Consider the following 16,748-nt stretch of genomic DNA (forward strand, 5'->3'; position numbering starts at 1 on the left):
TTACCGTTCTTGGTGTTTTAATATCCATTACTGATTGTATAATTTTCATTCAAAATCCAAAAACCAAAGCCAGAAGCAGATCCAGGAGGAATGAAGAAGTATAAGTATAAGTGAATCAATTTCATTCTCAAAAAGAATCTAAAACACAAAAAGGTCTGTGTGATACCTCCTTAAAGTTAAAGGGGTACTCCAGAGGCGGGTCCCGTATCTCAGTGCTCCGGTCCCCGGATCCCGGACGCTTCCTGGTGTCTGACGCACGCTCGAGCCGTGACGTCTTAAGTCCGCTCAGCCAGTCAGTGACAGAGGCGGGATCCGTTTCAAGTCCACTCAGATCCCGCTTCTGTCACTGACTGGCTGAGTGGACTTGAGACGTCACGCCTCGAGCCCGCGTCAAACACCGGGAAGTCGCCGGGGACCGGAGCGCCGCAATACTGGACCCGCCGCTGGATCCAGGGATGTGAGTGGACGTCTTTTCTCTCAGCCACCTCCTCCCCGGCCAGATCCCAAAATAGCCCCCCCCCCCCCCCCCGCTGGAGTACCCCTTTAATGTCACCCCCTCATTGCCATCCAAGCTTTCAGAACATACCTTTGTTGCCTGTGTTGGCATTTTTATTTTCCTAAAACAACACATTTATTCTGACCATGAATAGTGTCAGGAAGGCGGGGCCTAGGGTTCCCTGGACCCTAGTACTGTTACACCTCACTGTTCTGTATGCCCGCCCCTTTGTAGACTTTGCAGTGTGCACAGTGCATAAAGCACAGTAAGGCATAACAGTGCTTGGGCCCTGGGAAGCATAGGGCCCATTTCTTTGACATTATTCATGGTCCGAATAAAGACATTAGAGGAGATTTATCAAACTGGTGTAAAGTAGAATTGTCTCAGTTGCCCCTAGCAACCAATCAGATTCCACTTTTCATTTCTCAGATTCTTTGAAAAATTAAAAGTGGAATCTGATTGGTTGCTAGGGGCAACTGAGACAATTCTACTTTACACCAGTTTGATAAATCTCCCAATTATGCCAATTCGTGTAAGTAACCTAAATGAGCTTTGCAGAATACAAACACTCTAATCACTGACTGATAATATGCAGTAACAAGAATCCTTTTCATAACTTGTAATATTTGAATATGAATAGAAAAGCCGGGCTATTAGTGATACGCTTTATTCATATCTATGTATCAGGTTCTTTTACACTATTTCAGGGTTTGTTTCCTGTTTCTTTACGCCACTTCTCCTTCTTTGCTAGGTTCAGACTGGTTAGTGACTCATGACGTGCAGCAGCCTGTAGAATAAGAAATAGATTATTAGTTATTTAAAAAATAATAATAATAAGGTTTTCACTTATCAATGATCTATAACTGGTTGAGCGGGCAGGTCCTCCAGGGTTAATGCTATGCTGACACATGGTATCTTTCATATATACAGCTGTGCTTCCATAATGTAGGAAAATGCTTTTATTTCCTGGTGAGTCAAAGAGGTTTTCAGAGAACAGAGATCCAGAGACAAAAAAACACAGAGAAAAAAAAGGACCTAAAAAGCATTGTGGATAGAGCATTGGCTGTTATCTTTTAGAACCAAGAAAAGAGCAGAATGTGCACACACGGCTTCACATCAAAAAATAACTCTATTAGAAAATGACCTATACAAAAATGCTAATGGGGGAAGATGATGGAAGACGAGCCTCAAAAAATCCACCACAAATCATAAGAATCAAAATTTGAAAGATCAAAAATTAAAACATTTTGGTTTTGGCGACGTTCTCCAAACCTAAATGCCACCTTAGGAAGTCCTCAGAAACATGGATACAGCCTATGGTTATAGGGTGTAACCTCGTTTATCTAGCAGCCCTAGGGCTGCATCCAACGTCTTCAGCCACAGGGAATCAAATGCTGAGGATTCAGATTCAGAGAACATTGCTGAACCCAAACAGTTTGATAGATCCACTCAACACTATTCACCACCAGATAGCGCTTCATGTTATCACATTTTACAGATTCTGCTAAAGCAGTTTTATATCTTCTCATGGTTCCATGTGATGAATACATCCCTTAAAGGGGTTGTACAGCAAAAATCTTTTTCTTTAAAATCAACTGGTGTCAGAAAAATATAGATTTGTAAAAATGATATAGATTTACTTTTATTAAGTACTTATCAGCTGCAGTATGTCCTGCAGGAAATGTTTTATTTTCGGTATAAGACAGTGCTCTCTGCTGACATCTCTGGCCGAGACAGGAACTGTCCAGAACAGGAGAGGTTTTTCATGGGGATTCATTGAAAACCGAGACAGTGTTCCTGTTTCGGCCAGAGATGTCAGCAGAGAGCACTGTCTTATACTGAAAATAAAACATTTCCTGCATGACGTATAGTAGCTAATAAATATGGGAAGACTTGAGATTTTTTAATAGAAGTAAATTACAAATCTATATAACTTTCTGATATCAGTTGATTTGAAAGAAAAAGATTTTCACTGGAGTACCCCTTTAATATACACTTCTTTACTGTAAGCTTGTACAGTGGCTCACAACAGTTAGGTTGAGCTGATAAAATATGACAGAGAACTGAATGGCCTTTCAGCGTACTTACCTTTTTACCGGATGCAATCACAGCGAAGCAGGCTACCACAGTGATTGCAATCATAATGTAACATGCTTGAATGCGCGCCTTGTTACGAGCTTTGGCCAGCATTTCCAACCTGTGTATCAATTTAAAGCATAATAGTGAAGGGGGGGCATTTTCCTTACATAGTTATGTTTACCTCTATTTATTCAACACCTCTCTTCATTTAGGGCCACCAACCTGCTTTCAGACAGTTATATAGATTTGTAAATTCCTTCTATTTAAAAATCTCATGTCTTCTAGTGCTTTTCAGCTGCTGTATGTCCTGCAGAAAGTGTTGTATTCTTTCAAGTATGACACAGTGCTCTATGCTGATATCTCTGTCCGAGACAGGAACTGTTCACAGCAGCAGCAAATCTCCATAGAAAACCTCTCCTGTCTTGGACAGAGATGTCAGCAGAGAGTCAGACTAAAAAGAAAACAGCATCTCCTGTAGGACATACAGCAGCTCATAAGTACTGAAAGACCTAAGATTTTTACATAGTAAATGACAAATCTAAGTAAATGACACAAGTAAATGACAAATCTATATAACTTTCTGAAACCAGTTGATTTAAAAAAAGATTTTCTCTGGACAACCCTTTAAGGGTCCGTTCTCACGTACAGGATCTGCTGCAGATTTGATGCTGCACGTATCATTGTGACTCAATGACAATACAGAATCAAATGTGCACCATCGAATTTGCTGCAGATCCTGAACACGTGAATGGGCCAGTTCCACACATACAGGATTTGGAGCGAATTTCGCGTTGCAAATCCACTGTGAAATCTGCTGCAATCCTGTGTCCTATGATCTTCTATGGCTTTACATACCCGCAATGAATTTTTTATTCCTCTGTGAGTATGTAAAGCCCCGTCCCACTTAAGCCCGGCCCTAGTGGCGTAGCACTAGCGTAGCGTATGTATTTAACCATAAGGGCTCTTAATGGGCCCTTATAGTTAAATACAGTGGACTGACAGAGCGAGCAGCCATTGGCTCTCTGCTCTGCCAGTCACTGTTGTAGCTGCTTCTGCCTTTGGCCACATCACCGAGCCTTTATATATATATATATATATATATATATATATATATATATATATATGCATAGGGGAGGCCCCATACAGTTTTTTGCTATGGGGTCCCATGTATCCTAGCTACGCTCCTGTCCGGCCCTGCCCGGCGCCTGCCAACACTCCTGCTTGCTTCTCAGGCTCCCAGCTCCCTGACGTCCCACTCAGCCATAAACTTATAAAATGACCATCACATAAACTTTTGTAGTAATGGAGAGATGGTCCCAGCAGGTTTCAATACATGTGTCCTTAAGAGAGGGTACCGTGCATTATCAATCCTATAGAAATTGCAAAATAACACATAACTTGCAGAACACTTGCAAGGTCATGAACAATAATGCATCCCACAAATTTCCGACTCTCAAGAGGAGGAAGATTGGTGGAGCTGTTCCTGTGTCCTTATTTTGCCTTTGACTTATTTTGGCCTGCAGCAGATTCAGTCATCTAGGTGTACAGGACCATATAGAACAACCACTGACGGATGATATTGGTCGTGATAAGGGTCGTTCATGATGAAAAATCATGAATGACCCCTTAGTTCAGAGAGAGAGATGAGCTTCAGGGAGAGTGGTCTAACGGCTTACCCCTCCCCATAGAGAATACAGAAACGCTCAGCTGTACTGGATGTACCTGTGGAGGACGGGCGGTGGTTGGGAGACATAACTGAGGGCCAGACAAATGATAACCCATTGAAAATGTGTTGAATTTGCTGTGATCCTGTACTCTCTTCCAAACAAACCTTTTGGCTGAAGAGTTATACTACATTCTGTGATTCTGTAAATAGGTCATTTCCATTACTGAAAATTGAATTATTATTTTTGGCTTTAGAACAAGGAGAAAATTGGCCACTGGATGCTACGCTAAGATTAAACAAGCTTTCATGTTTAGATAAGAGGCAGATTTTGGCAAGATTGAAATACAGACACCCCTGGTAATTGTAACAGAAGGCATCATGTCGCTGTGATGGAGAAGATAGTCACAAGGAGCATCAGTGAAGGAAAGTTAGTAGGATTTATATATAAGTGAATGTAAGTGTACCAGAGATGTATTAATACCAATTCTCTAATATAAAAGCACCATCCTACTGGCACTGTATAGCTGGAGTCTGTTTCATGTTGCTGGACATAATGTTAAAAAGAGGCAATATTTACATAGCCTGGTTCCCTGCTGCTCTGACTACATGGACCTCAGGTTCCCTGCTGCTCTGACTACATGGACCTCAGGTTCCCTGCTGCTCTGACTACATGGACCTCAGGTTCCCTGCTGCTCTGACTACATGGACCTCAGGATCCCTGCTGCTCTGACTACATGGACCTCAGGTGTCCTGCTGCTCTGACTACATGGACCTCAGGTTCCCTGCTGCTCTGACTACATGGACCTCAGGTTCCCTGATGCTCTGACTACATGGACCTCAGGATCCCTGCTGCCCTGACTACATGGACCTCAGGTTCCCTGCTGCTCTGACTACATGGACCTCAGGTTCCCTGCTGCTCTGACTACATGGACCTCAGGTTCCCTTCTGCTCCGTTTTTTTACAATGGAAGTCAATGGAAAAACGCATTAAAACCAGGGCACACAAATGCTTCCGTTTTTTACATCCGTTTTTTGCAAAAAACTGATAAAAAAACGGATTGCAAAAACGCAGTGTGAACCTAGCCTTACATAGACCTCAGGTTCCCTACTGCTCTGATTACATGGACCTCTGGTTCCCTGCTGCTCTGACTACATGGACCTCAGGTTTCCTACTGCTTACTGCTTGTTTTTTTTTTTTTTTTAAATTCTTTATTTTCAAATATGCATCAAACAAAGCACAGCAGTGTCCAGCCACATATGCCGGAAGCAAAGAATAAAAAAAAAGGAAAAAGAAGGACAGAAAGAAATGATCGATAACAATGAATCATCGTTAACATACATAGGCATGTAGCAACAACCGGGTACCATTTAATTCCTGAGAGCTGTATAGCAAGGCTAGCAAAGTCCTGCACATATTGGGGAGGGCACGCGGCCCGTTCGACGCTTGTGTTTTCCACTTTTTTTTGTACAAGACAAAACAGGTAAAGGTTACATGAAACGGAGACATGACGTACAGGAAGGTAGACAGAGACATAGAGGGCAGAAGATAGGAGGGTGTGGGGACAAGAGAGGGGGGCGGAATGGGGGGGGAGAGGCAGGGGGGGGGGGGACTGGTGGCTACCGTCTGAAACGAGAACCTGCCCCGCCGTCAAATCACTTGGATGGACCCTACCTAGGGGGAGCGTAACAGGTCCCTGTAGGCATCGGTCTCCTGGAAACTGATCCACGGTAACCAAGTGGAGTGAAATTTTTTGTTAGTAGAATGTAGTTCTGCAGTGAGATCCTCCATCCACATCAGGTCATTCACTTTTGTGACCCACAGTGAAAGAGAAGGAGGAGAGCGCTGCTTCCAACAAAGCGGAATACACGCCCTGGCCGCCATCACCAGGTAACTTAGCAATGAGTGTTTGTATGCCTCCTGGGTGATCTCGCTGTGATGAATCAGGAATAGGGCCGGGCCCATGGGCATGGAAAGGCCGGTCACCGCTCTAATGGTCACTATCACTTTGGACCAAAAGCCACGTAATCGTGTGCAGTCCCAGAACACATGTAAGAATGTCCCCTCGGTCTCTTCGCACCTCCAGCATGCAGGGTCAACCTGAGGAATGATGGAGTGCAGAGTGGCTGGTACTCTGTACCAACGTGAAAGAAGTTTATAGTTTGCTTCCTGAAATTTGGAACTGATGGAGGACTTGTGCGTCAAGTGGAGGATTTTAGATCTCTGTGCATCTGTGCATCCGTCAGGGCAAGGCCCAAGTCGGTTTCCCACTTAAGGAGGAAGGGGTGTGGGGGCTCGTCGGGGGCAGTCTGAAGAAGTTTGTAGGTAATGGATAGGGTGTGCCGCAGCGGTTCCTGCTGGTTACATAACTGTTCAAAATCCGTAAGTGCTCGAGTAAATTGAGTCACCGGTGGCAAAGAAGACAGATAATGTCTTAGTTGCATCACCCTCCAGTGCCCTAGGGGGCAAGGGTCAGTCACTGCCACCAAGTCAGCCGCGGACACCCACGCATTGTCCTGTGTATAAGATTTGGCCCTAAAGGCTCCGTTCGCTATCCATTCCCGGAACACTTTGTCTGTCAGGCTTGGAGTAAACCCCGGATTTCCCAGGATGGGGGTCATACTGGAGCTGCATGGTAGAAACGTTCGTCTTATCACCTTGTCTGCGCACGCTGCCACAACAGGTCCAATGGTAGGGTGGTATTTCACATCAGTAAGATGGTCTCCCGACAGCCACGCCAACCCACCCAGAGGTATGCCTGTGTATGATTGTTCTATCGCCACCCATGGTTTCCTGCTGCTATTTCTACACCAGTCAACAATGTGTGTGAGCTGAGTGGCCAAGTAATAATTTTTCACGTCAGGGAGCCCGATTCCGCCGCGTTCTTTCGGACGGGTGAGTAGAGCTTTACGGATGCGTGCCGGTTTGTCCCCCCATATGAATTTCGTTTGGATAGATGCCATGGAGCGGAAGAATGCTGTCGGAATGCGGATGGGAAGGCATTGAAAGAGGAATAAAATCCTAGGCAAGATGTTCATTTTGTATATGGCGCACCGCCCAAACCAAGTATGGAGACCTTTAACCCAACGCGTGCAGTCTGCTTTCACTGCGTTCAGTAACGGCAAGTAGTTGCGCTGATATAGTGTGCTGAGATCGGACGCTATGTGAACACCCAGATATTTAATGGCCTCTGAGGCCCAAGTGAAACTGAAAGAGGAACGCAGCTGGTTGGCCAGAGCCGTGGGCAAGGAGATGTTCAAGGCCTCCGATTTCTTGAAGTTTATTTTGAAATTTGAGAGTCTGGCATAGGTAGTGAATTCGGTCATTAAATTAGGTAAAGCGATACCGGGATTAGTGAGGAAAAACAACAGATCGTCGGCGTAGGCCGCTATTTTGTACTGTGTACGCTGTGTCTTCATCCCTATGATATTTGGGTTCGCCCTGACGCGGCACAAGAACGGTTCCAGGGTCAAAATAAAAATAAGGGGGGACAGGGGACAGCCTTGTCTGGTGCCATTACGTATAGGGAAATGGTCCGATAGGATGCCATTCGCTTTAACTTGCGCACTGGGTGAGGAATATAAGGACGTAACCCAAGCCAGGAAAGAGGGGCCCATCCCCAGGTATTTCAGCGTTTCCACCATGAAGGACCAATTAACCCGATCGAAGGCTTTCTCCGCGTCCGTCGAAAGCAACATAAGGGGAGACTCAGACAGATTGGCCTTGTGGATCAGGTTAATGGCCTTCATGGTGTTGTCCCGGGCTTCCCTGCCGGGCATAAAGCCCACTTGATCTGGGTGGATGATTGGGTCCAATCGGGATACCAAACGTGAGGCCAATATCTTAGCGAACAGTTTTAAATCGACATTTAGCAAAGATATTGGTCTGTAATTAGCGCAAAGGGAGCTGTCCCCTCCCGGCTTGGGAATGACCGTAACATGTGCGCGAGTGGCATCAATCGGCAAGGCGGTCCCCTGTGAAATGGCATTATAAGCAGCCAAGAAATGAGGGGTAAGTTCTTCCCGACACGCCTTGTAATATGCCAGGCCAAACCCATCTGGGCCGGGGGATTTACCAGTCTGCGTATCCCTAATAGCCGCATTTAATTCTCCGGCTGAAATAGGTGCTTCTAGGGCCTCTACATCCTCGGCGGTGAGGGTGGGCATGCCTGATTGAGAGATGTAGTGTCGGATTTTGTCCGGGAATGTCGCATCTAGTGTCGCAGGATTGTCCCTATCCACCGCATACAGTTTGGCGTAGAACTGTTTGAAGGCTTCCGCAATTGCCCTAGGTGTAGTGGCCCGGGTGTTCGGGTTTAATTGCACGAAGGGAATATAAGACTGTTGTTGCTGAGCGCGGAGGGCCCTAGCCAGGGAGCGTCCGCATTTGTTGCCGTGTTCATAAAAGTGGCGCCGGCACTTGGCCAACTTAGACCGTGCGCACCTAGTAAGGTGGGCACTCAGGATATCACGGGCTTGCAATAGAGTCACCCGTGTATCTTCTGTGGGGTTCCTTTTGTGCAAGGTTTCCAGCTCTGACACCTTTCCTAAGAGCTGCAAGGTCTTAGAGGCATGGTCTTTTTTAAGTCTCGCGCCATGTTTTATCAGTAAGCCCCATGCAACGCATTTATGTGCCTCCCATAAGATCCCAGGGGAAATCTCCTTAGTAGCGTTGTCTGCGAAATAGTCAGCTAGGGATTTCTTGAGGTCTATCATGACTACCATGTCAGTAAGGAGTGAGGAGTTTAATCTCCACTGACACTGACGGGGCACGGGCTGAGGGAGAGTTAGCGTCATCGTAACCATGGCGTGGTCAGAAAAGGTGATAGACCCTATTCGTGCGTCTGTAAGCAGGTGTAGGTCCCGATGTTTGAGAAAGCAGTAATCAAGCCTCGAGTACATGTCCCTGACGGGGGAGTAAAATGTAAAGTCTTTGTCACGGGGATGGAGCGTCCTCCAAGTGTCTATGAGCTGATGATCTTTCAATAAAGCATTGACCCGTCTCACCACCGCAGACGGTAGGTGGGAGTAGCCCTTAGATGTGTCCGTCCTTGGATCCATAGCTACGTTAAAGTCGCCTCCCATGATGGTCACCCCCTCAGAGAAGTCCTCCATCAGTCCCAAAAAGCGTTGTAAGGATGCACCCTGACCTGTGTTGGGGAGGTACACTGCCACTAAGGTAAAGAGAGACGAGGCAATTTTACCTTTAACCATGAGGAACCTGCCTTCATCATCACAGCGAGAATCAACGAATTCCCAGGGTAAGGAGCGAGACACCAAAATACTCACGCCCCGTGCTTTAGAATCATCGGTGTGACTATGGTATGCATGTGGGTACCACCTGTTAGAGAGATTAAAGAGGGAGTTAGCTTTGATGTGGGTTTCCTGGAGAAAGGCGACCTGGACCTGCTGCGCCTTCAAGGAGCTAAGCAAAATCGACTGTTTACCTGGATCATTGAGACCTTTTACATTCAGGGTCCCTACGAGAAAGTCCGATTGTGACGTGACCGCCATGACTGGGTCCCGCCCTCTGGTCCACCAGTCCCTGTGGAGAGGGGGGGGGGACGGGGAGGAGATCGGGGAGAGAGAAAGGGGACCGGAAGAGAAAAGAAAAAGAAAAGAAAAAAAAAAAAAAAAAAGGGGGGGGGTAGAAGGGAGGAGACACAAGCAGGTAGCAAACGGCACAAAGAGAAACAAATATGAGTGAAAAAGAGCAAGACAAAAGAGTTAGACACTAAAAACACGACAATCACAAAACAAAAAGGGATGGGAGATGGCACCTAGGTGCGTGTGGGACAAGATGGCCCACGTCAGGAAGGGAGGGATAGAAAGCCATGGAGGGGAGGAGCCCCCCACGGCAGCGCAAGTCCATGTCGTCTGAGAAGGTTATGGTCTGACCCCAGTAGAAAAGGTAAAAAAAAAAAAAAAAGGGGGGGGGAGTGGGTTGGGAGGGGAGGAAGGGGAGGTGAGAGGGATGCCCGTAGGGAAGGATAAGGGGAAGGTGGGGGAGGAGGGGGAAGTTGGGATAAGGCTGAGAGGGTATAAGAGACCCCCTAACAATCGGTGAAGGTATGACACTTAATGAACTAAAGGCACCCTGGCCATGTTCCGGTATCACCTGGGGTGTCCCTGGAGATATAAAGCAGAACGGCACTGCCCTCATATAGGACCTCTTCAAGCCCAACACAAGGGATATATAACCCCAGCAAACCCCTAGTGCAAAACAAAATAACATAGTAATCAAACAGTAGTGCGGCCGCATGCCCTCTCATTCTGGGCACGCATTATCATGGCCACCTCAAGTCTCACAGACCAGGAGGCCCAAACTTGAGCATATAGGAAAGACAGCGTTCCATAGATCTGTGTCATGCACTCAGGGGTGTATGATCAGAATTCTTCAAGAGGCCCGGGAGATTGACAGTGATTCTGAAGGCCACTAAGCTTCCATTGGGAAGGGTTGGGATAAATCTGCCCGTGGCTGACCAGGCTCGGCTCGTGTTCTCCCCTCATTCTGGACTCTGCGAGAAGGCCTCCTTCTTCGCATCGGGGCAGATGGTAGATCTTGTCGACCCAGGGCTAGCCAGTCCGGGATGGGGACAGTCGGAATATTCAGGAAGCTAAATAATTCAGGCAAATCGTCCGGACGACGTAGAGTAAACGTGGAGGAGTCCTTCCTGACGATAACATGGAAGGGATGACCCCACCTGTAGGAAGCGCCGACCTCCCGGATTTTAGAAAGCAGTGGCTGGAGTAGTCTCCGCATGTATAGGGTCCGCGCCGAGACATCTGGGTACAAGTGGATCTCCGTCCCCTCGAAGTCGATCTGCGCCGAGTCTCTCACCGCTTGCAGGATCTGTTCTTTGTCTGTATAATAGTGAAGACGGCACAGCACATCCCGCGGCGCAGCATTCACATTTTGGAACATTCTAGAGACTCTATGCACTCTGTCTATCTTAAAGGTGGCCTCTGTCGGCCTGTTAGTCAGCATGTTGAATAGAGAGGTCACCCTCATCACAAGGTTATCAGCGGCAGGCAATTCAGGCAGTCCTTTTATGCGAATATTGTTTCTCCTGCCCCTGTTTTCCTGATCATCAAGATGTAGGGCTACCATTTGCAGGTGGCGGCGATTCTCTATGGCGTCCTGTTCTAGGATTGCCACTCTGGATTCTAAAGCTGAGGTTGCTGATTCAGTAGCCGACGTTCGGGTGGTCAGCTGCTCTATGTCCCCCTTTACAGAGTCTATTGCTTGCTGCTGTGCAGCCTCAATGCGGTGTATTATGTTACACATGTCCTCCTTGGTGGGTAGTGCCTGGAGGAGTTCTCTGAGGTTTTGCAGCTCTCCCTGCAGTGTGTGAGAGGGGTCAGGTCCTGGGGCACACATGGAGGCAGATTGTGCAGCAGCGCTGGTGTGGGTCAGGGAGTCTGCCGCGTCCATTCCCCTCTGGCATGGTGGTGTGGGGGAGGCCGCATGGTGCTGGGTGCCCAAGATGGCGGCCCCGCCTGAGGACCGGTACTGTGTGGCCGAGGGGGGCGTTTGTGCCGCGGGAATACCTGAGGCCTCATACCCGTCGTCCCATGGGAGTAACGGTGGGGAGACAGGGGCTCGGAGTGGGGAGGCTGATAGGCGCCGCTCACCTTGCTGCTTCTCTTGTGCTGCGTGTGGAGAGGGAGTGCGTGCGCCTTCTGCTTGCTGGGTCGGCGCCATGACGGAGGACAGGCCGTGCTGCAAGCCGGGGCTGGAGGATCTGCAGAAGCGGGCCAGGCTGCTCCGAAGGGAGAGAGGGCGCTGAGACCGTCCAGGTGCTTTGCGGGGGATTCGCTTGCGGGGTCCGGGCATCCCAGGAGAGGGTGAGGGGTCAGTAAGGGTGCCGGAATGCGCTGCTCTGGACGGAGCTCCTCAAAGCTGCTGCTTCACTCCGCCATCGCTAAGCCACGCCTCCTGCTTACTGCTTGTGAGTCCTTCTCCTACTCCCTAACTGGCAAAAGCAGTGACTAGCAGGGGGACTGGGGTAATAAATAAGCATGTGTTATTCTTATGTCATGCCCAGCAATATATAAAATAAATTATTTGTCAATAACCCCATTACCCACGCTCCATTGTGTGCAGTGGAGAGTTCTGATGCGGGCACACACTGATGCGCCTGCATCAGAATTTATTAGTAGTGAAGATCATTCCGGCCAGAACGGCCAGTGTTATGTGAACATGGCCTTAAAGTGTACCTGTCGTTATAACTTTTAAAATCTAAACCAAAAGTAGATGATGGATTGATGGACACATTGAGCCGTGACCCTCTATACTGGCTGGAATTCTTGTGTTTGGTCTGGTTTTTACAAAAAAATCTACCCTCCGTAGACTGGACCTGGATTTCTGGTAAGTTCAGAGTTTATACTTAAGTTGGTCAAGCCCGCTGCTCGTGCAAGGTTGAACCGTCGGTATAAGGTGTGTGGGGATCTCCTCCCCACAGACGATGGTTGTGCAGATAGGGGTTGGGCGTGATGGTAAATCACTTCTAGACCACTTTATTCTGGAAAAGATAAGATGCAGCCATAACTCTTTGTCTGTGGCTTAAGCCTCCCTGTGTATGGTGAGGAGGGGGAGAGGACTACAGAAATAACCGATGGCTGGATGATCATTTGGCTGTAAGTTATTGTAGGTGTATGGTGACCTTAAAGGTGGCCGTACACATTAGGTAAAAGTATTTAGCTGATTAACAAAACAATCCTCCGATCTTTTCATAGACATTGTAGTCCATATTGGCCAATTATGTTATTCAAACTGCCCATACATGATCAATAACATTGGACCAAAGATTAACGATCTTTCTGGTAACATTCTGAGAATATTCATTCCTGTCCAACTATCATCTGAAAATTTCTAACACATTTGACTTCTTTTAGGCTATAACAAGTTAGGCCTTTTAAATGCTCTGATAGCTCTGACATTACTTAACTTATTTAGGGAAAAGGTAATTCTTACGGAATTGTTGCTGGGATGTCGTCCGCTGATTTGTATCTTCCAGTCCATTTAAGTAAGTTCTTATCAAAACGATTTGGCTTGTAGCGAGGAATGTTGCTCTTTATTTCATCTATAAATGAGAAGACATCAGCAGTGGTAGTTGTTATGTCTGATAATTTTACATTGCCTTTGACCAACAAATGAAAGGTCATAACTGGAAACCCTTTGTAGTCAACGCGTGTCTATTACACAGATTGATCTTGCAGTCCTCCAGTGCTGGGCCACTGACCTTATTCCCAATAAAGGGATATTCCCATCTCATCTAACATAGTTACACTTGTAGGATAGGTCAAATTAAAAAGCTTTGCAAATACATTCATTTGCAAATACATTTTTGCAGTGGTCTGGCTGGTTTAAACACACATATATATATATATATATATATATATATATATATATATATATATATAAATATAGGGGGACATTTATGAAGCATACGCCCGAGGCGTACGCCAGGGAGAAGGTGCAGATTTGCCCCTTCTCCCTGGCGTACGCCTCCCGTACGCCCGGCTTGCCCGATGGGTGGACTGTCGGAGCTTGTGGGGGCGTGATAAGGTGGGGAGGAGGCGTGGCCTCCTCTCGCGCCTAATTTATCATGATTTATGCCTGCTCATAGACATAAATCATGATCAAAATCACCTGGAAGCAAGTGTAGATTTCGTATGCCGGGCGCACATTCGGGCGTGTGCCTCTTAGTAAATCCTGCCGGGGAAAAGAGGGCGGGGCCTGATATAAAACCGGCATTCTTGTACGCCGGTCTTCGTAAATCCCCCCCATAGGGTGTATGTGTGTGTGTGTGTGTATATATATATATATAGAGAGAGAGAGAGACAGAGACAGAGACAGAGAGAGGCAGATTTATCAAGCATTCTTTAAATATTTAAACACTGCTTTTAGAACAGAGTGGTGGTCTGTAACCAGCTGTTAACAATATAAGGGAAAGACCAGCACATCAGCAGGAGGTGGCAATTTTGGCAAATGAAGGTGCTAAAATATTTAACTTGACGAGCCCTACGAGTATAACTTATATACTTCTATATGGTTTCATGCACGTGGCGTCCCACATGATTATACTATGAATTTGTATGGGACATTGTGTGTGGTTGTTTGTGCAATGTTTTGTGCAGTCTGTGCACTGTTGTGCGAGGTGTAATACATGCAAAGCTTTTCTCTAGTAGAAGTATGCATGAAAATACAGTAATTCATGCACCATAAATAAGCGTCCCTGCACAAAACGCACAACTGTGTCTTTTACCTTGTATAGCATTTCAAGGCGAATTGACCCACACCACTTTTCCACTTTTCTTTGCATATTATGACTTTTTTTAGACAACAACTTGTCTACTGATACATATCGATGTATCACGGTACTATTTCAGTTTGTACCATCAGATATCTAGATTACGTTTTATTTTTATAGGGATCAATAGTATGTGACTAAGAATGTTAGAACATAAATGCTAAATTAGAAAGACTCAAAAACTCAACAACAACTCATCCATACAAAAAGTATGTGGTTTCCATATTGTTCTAAATAGCTACAGAATCAGGTTATGGTCAAATAGTATGAATATTACAGGTACACAGTTGGGATAACATCACCCAACCTAATCTACATAATACTGAGACAACATTTTTTCTGGAAGCAAATACATTTCTGCAATTTATAAACTTTTCTGCAGTAAAAGGATCACAAATTATCACTTGTTATGGGAACATAAATACAGGATTAAACAGTAACTGTACTGATGTGACAGAGTAGTATGTAAATGCATGTATACTGTATTGTATATATTGTCTGTTAGTGATCCTTACCTTTAGTATTGAAGTTTGTAGAATATAGAGCAGGAACAACCTCCAGGTGCCTTGCTGGTTTTAAGGTTTCCATATGATGAGCAACTGTATACGTGAACTTGGTCAGTAAGTATTTCTTCATTGACTCAATAGAGAACATAGTTCTGTTTGATGAACTGTTTGATTTGTCTTAATATTCCTAGATTGCAGCTAAATGGCATCATGGAAAAAGGCCAGATTTTTTTTTTAAATCTTCAAATACGTCACTGCTGTGTAACCCACCCCCTGCTCTCAAGACTGAAGTCCTGAGAACAGAAGAAATATATATGTTTATATAATGTATTTCAATGTACAACTACGCTCACATATAAAATTATAACAGTTATTTGCCAAATTCTAGGACTCTCTTTTTTAGCAATGTGAAAATCCATAAACCATGTTACACCTGGAAGGTGACAGGTAATATTGTCACAAGATAATGTTATAATACAAGGCGTGGGATATATTGGGCAGCAAGTGATTTTTTTTTCTTTTAAGCTTAAAAACTGGGACCTTTCTTTACTCAGTATGGTCATATGATTATTGTATACCCTTTTGGTCTGAAGAGATAAAGTTTATGCACACAGACTTTCATAGGAAACTTAGCACCTGTGCCTGTATTTTGGGTATAGTAAATGCCCCCAGCATTATGAAACAATATTCTATCATTTTCTTCTATACTGTGTGAGAAAAGTGATGATTATTAACGGGAAAGCCACTTGAAAATGATCTTGCTTGATTGAAATGGTTACCAAATATATCACTTTCTATAAAATACATTATCAAAATAGAAAATTTGGATACCATTTTATCACTTTATACCACACCTTCAGCAACTGTATCAGGCTTCCTCTTATCTCCCTTTACCATTTCCAGTGGCACTGGTCAGGGTTGTCGCCTTTCCCCACTCATCTTCACCCTGTACATAGAACCCTTTGCAGAAACCTACTTCCTCATAACATAATCTGTATGCTCCCAACTCTCATTTTGTCTTGGCTCCCTTTGGGATAACTTATCTAGGCAGGGGCGCCGCAATCATGAGGCGACTTGAATCGTCTGCCTCAGGCGGCGCCACCAGCTGTCTTCGTGGGGGCGGCATTCAGTGGCAGATTATAATATGGGCGGTTCGGGCGGCCGCCCACATTATAATCCGCCACTGACTGTACTGGAGCCCCCCCGCCCCCGGGCAGTATCTGTAATGAGATGCTGTGAGCGGCAGAGACTGTATTCATAAGCGCCGCCCTGTAATGAATCAGCCGCGCGGTGCTGATACTACAGCGCGGCGCTTATGAATACAGTCCCCCCCGCTCACAGCATCTCATTACAGATACTGCCCGGGGGCGGGGGGGCTCCAGTACATGCATTCCACGTCCGTGATCCGACAGGATCACGGAACGTGGAATGCAGCCTTAGTCCCCTGGCTGATGTGCGGCTGCCGGAGGTGTCCCATCCTGTCCCCGGCAGCGCGCGCATCAGAGAGATCCCCGTGCGCCGGAAGTCACAGGCACAGGCACACGGGGAGCTCTCTGATGCGCGCGCTGCCGGGGACAGGACGGGACACCTCCGGCAGCCGCACATCAGCCGGGACCAGACCAGAGAGGCTCGACGGGGGAACGGATGGCAGGTGAGTTATGTGCTGTTTCTTGTTTTATCTGCTGTGCA

At 46.2% G+C, this 16,748-nt stretch overlaps 1 protein-coding gene across 1 annotated transcript; it reads right to left on the minus strand.

Moving 5' to 3' along the window:
• Window positions 1-1,199: 1,199 nt before the first annotated feature.
• Window positions 1,200-15,318, minus strand: FAM162B (family with sequence similarity 162 member B). Its single transcript, XM_069974189.1, has 4 exons — window positions 15,069-15,318; window positions 13,215-13,323; window positions 2,585-2,693; window positions 1,200-1,283 (listed from the first exon to the last, which is right to left on the minus strand). The coding sequence occupies exons 1-4, from the start codon at window positions 15,205-15,207 to the stop codon at window positions 1,200-1,202; spliced, it is 441 nt and encodes a 146-aa protein (XP_069830290.1). The 5' UTR covers window positions 15,208-15,318.
• Window positions 15,319-16,748: the final 1,430 nt, after the last annotated feature.

The sequence above is a fragment of the Dendropsophus ebraccatus genome, chromosome 6 (genome assembly GCF_027789765.1).
Source record: "Dendropsophus ebraccatus isolate aDenEbr1 chromosome 6, aDenEbr1.pat, whole genome shotgun sequence".
In the NCBI taxonomy this organism is placed as follows: domain Eukaryota; kingdom Metazoa; phylum Chordata; class Amphibia; order Anura; family Hylidae; genus Dendropsophus; species Dendropsophus ebraccatus.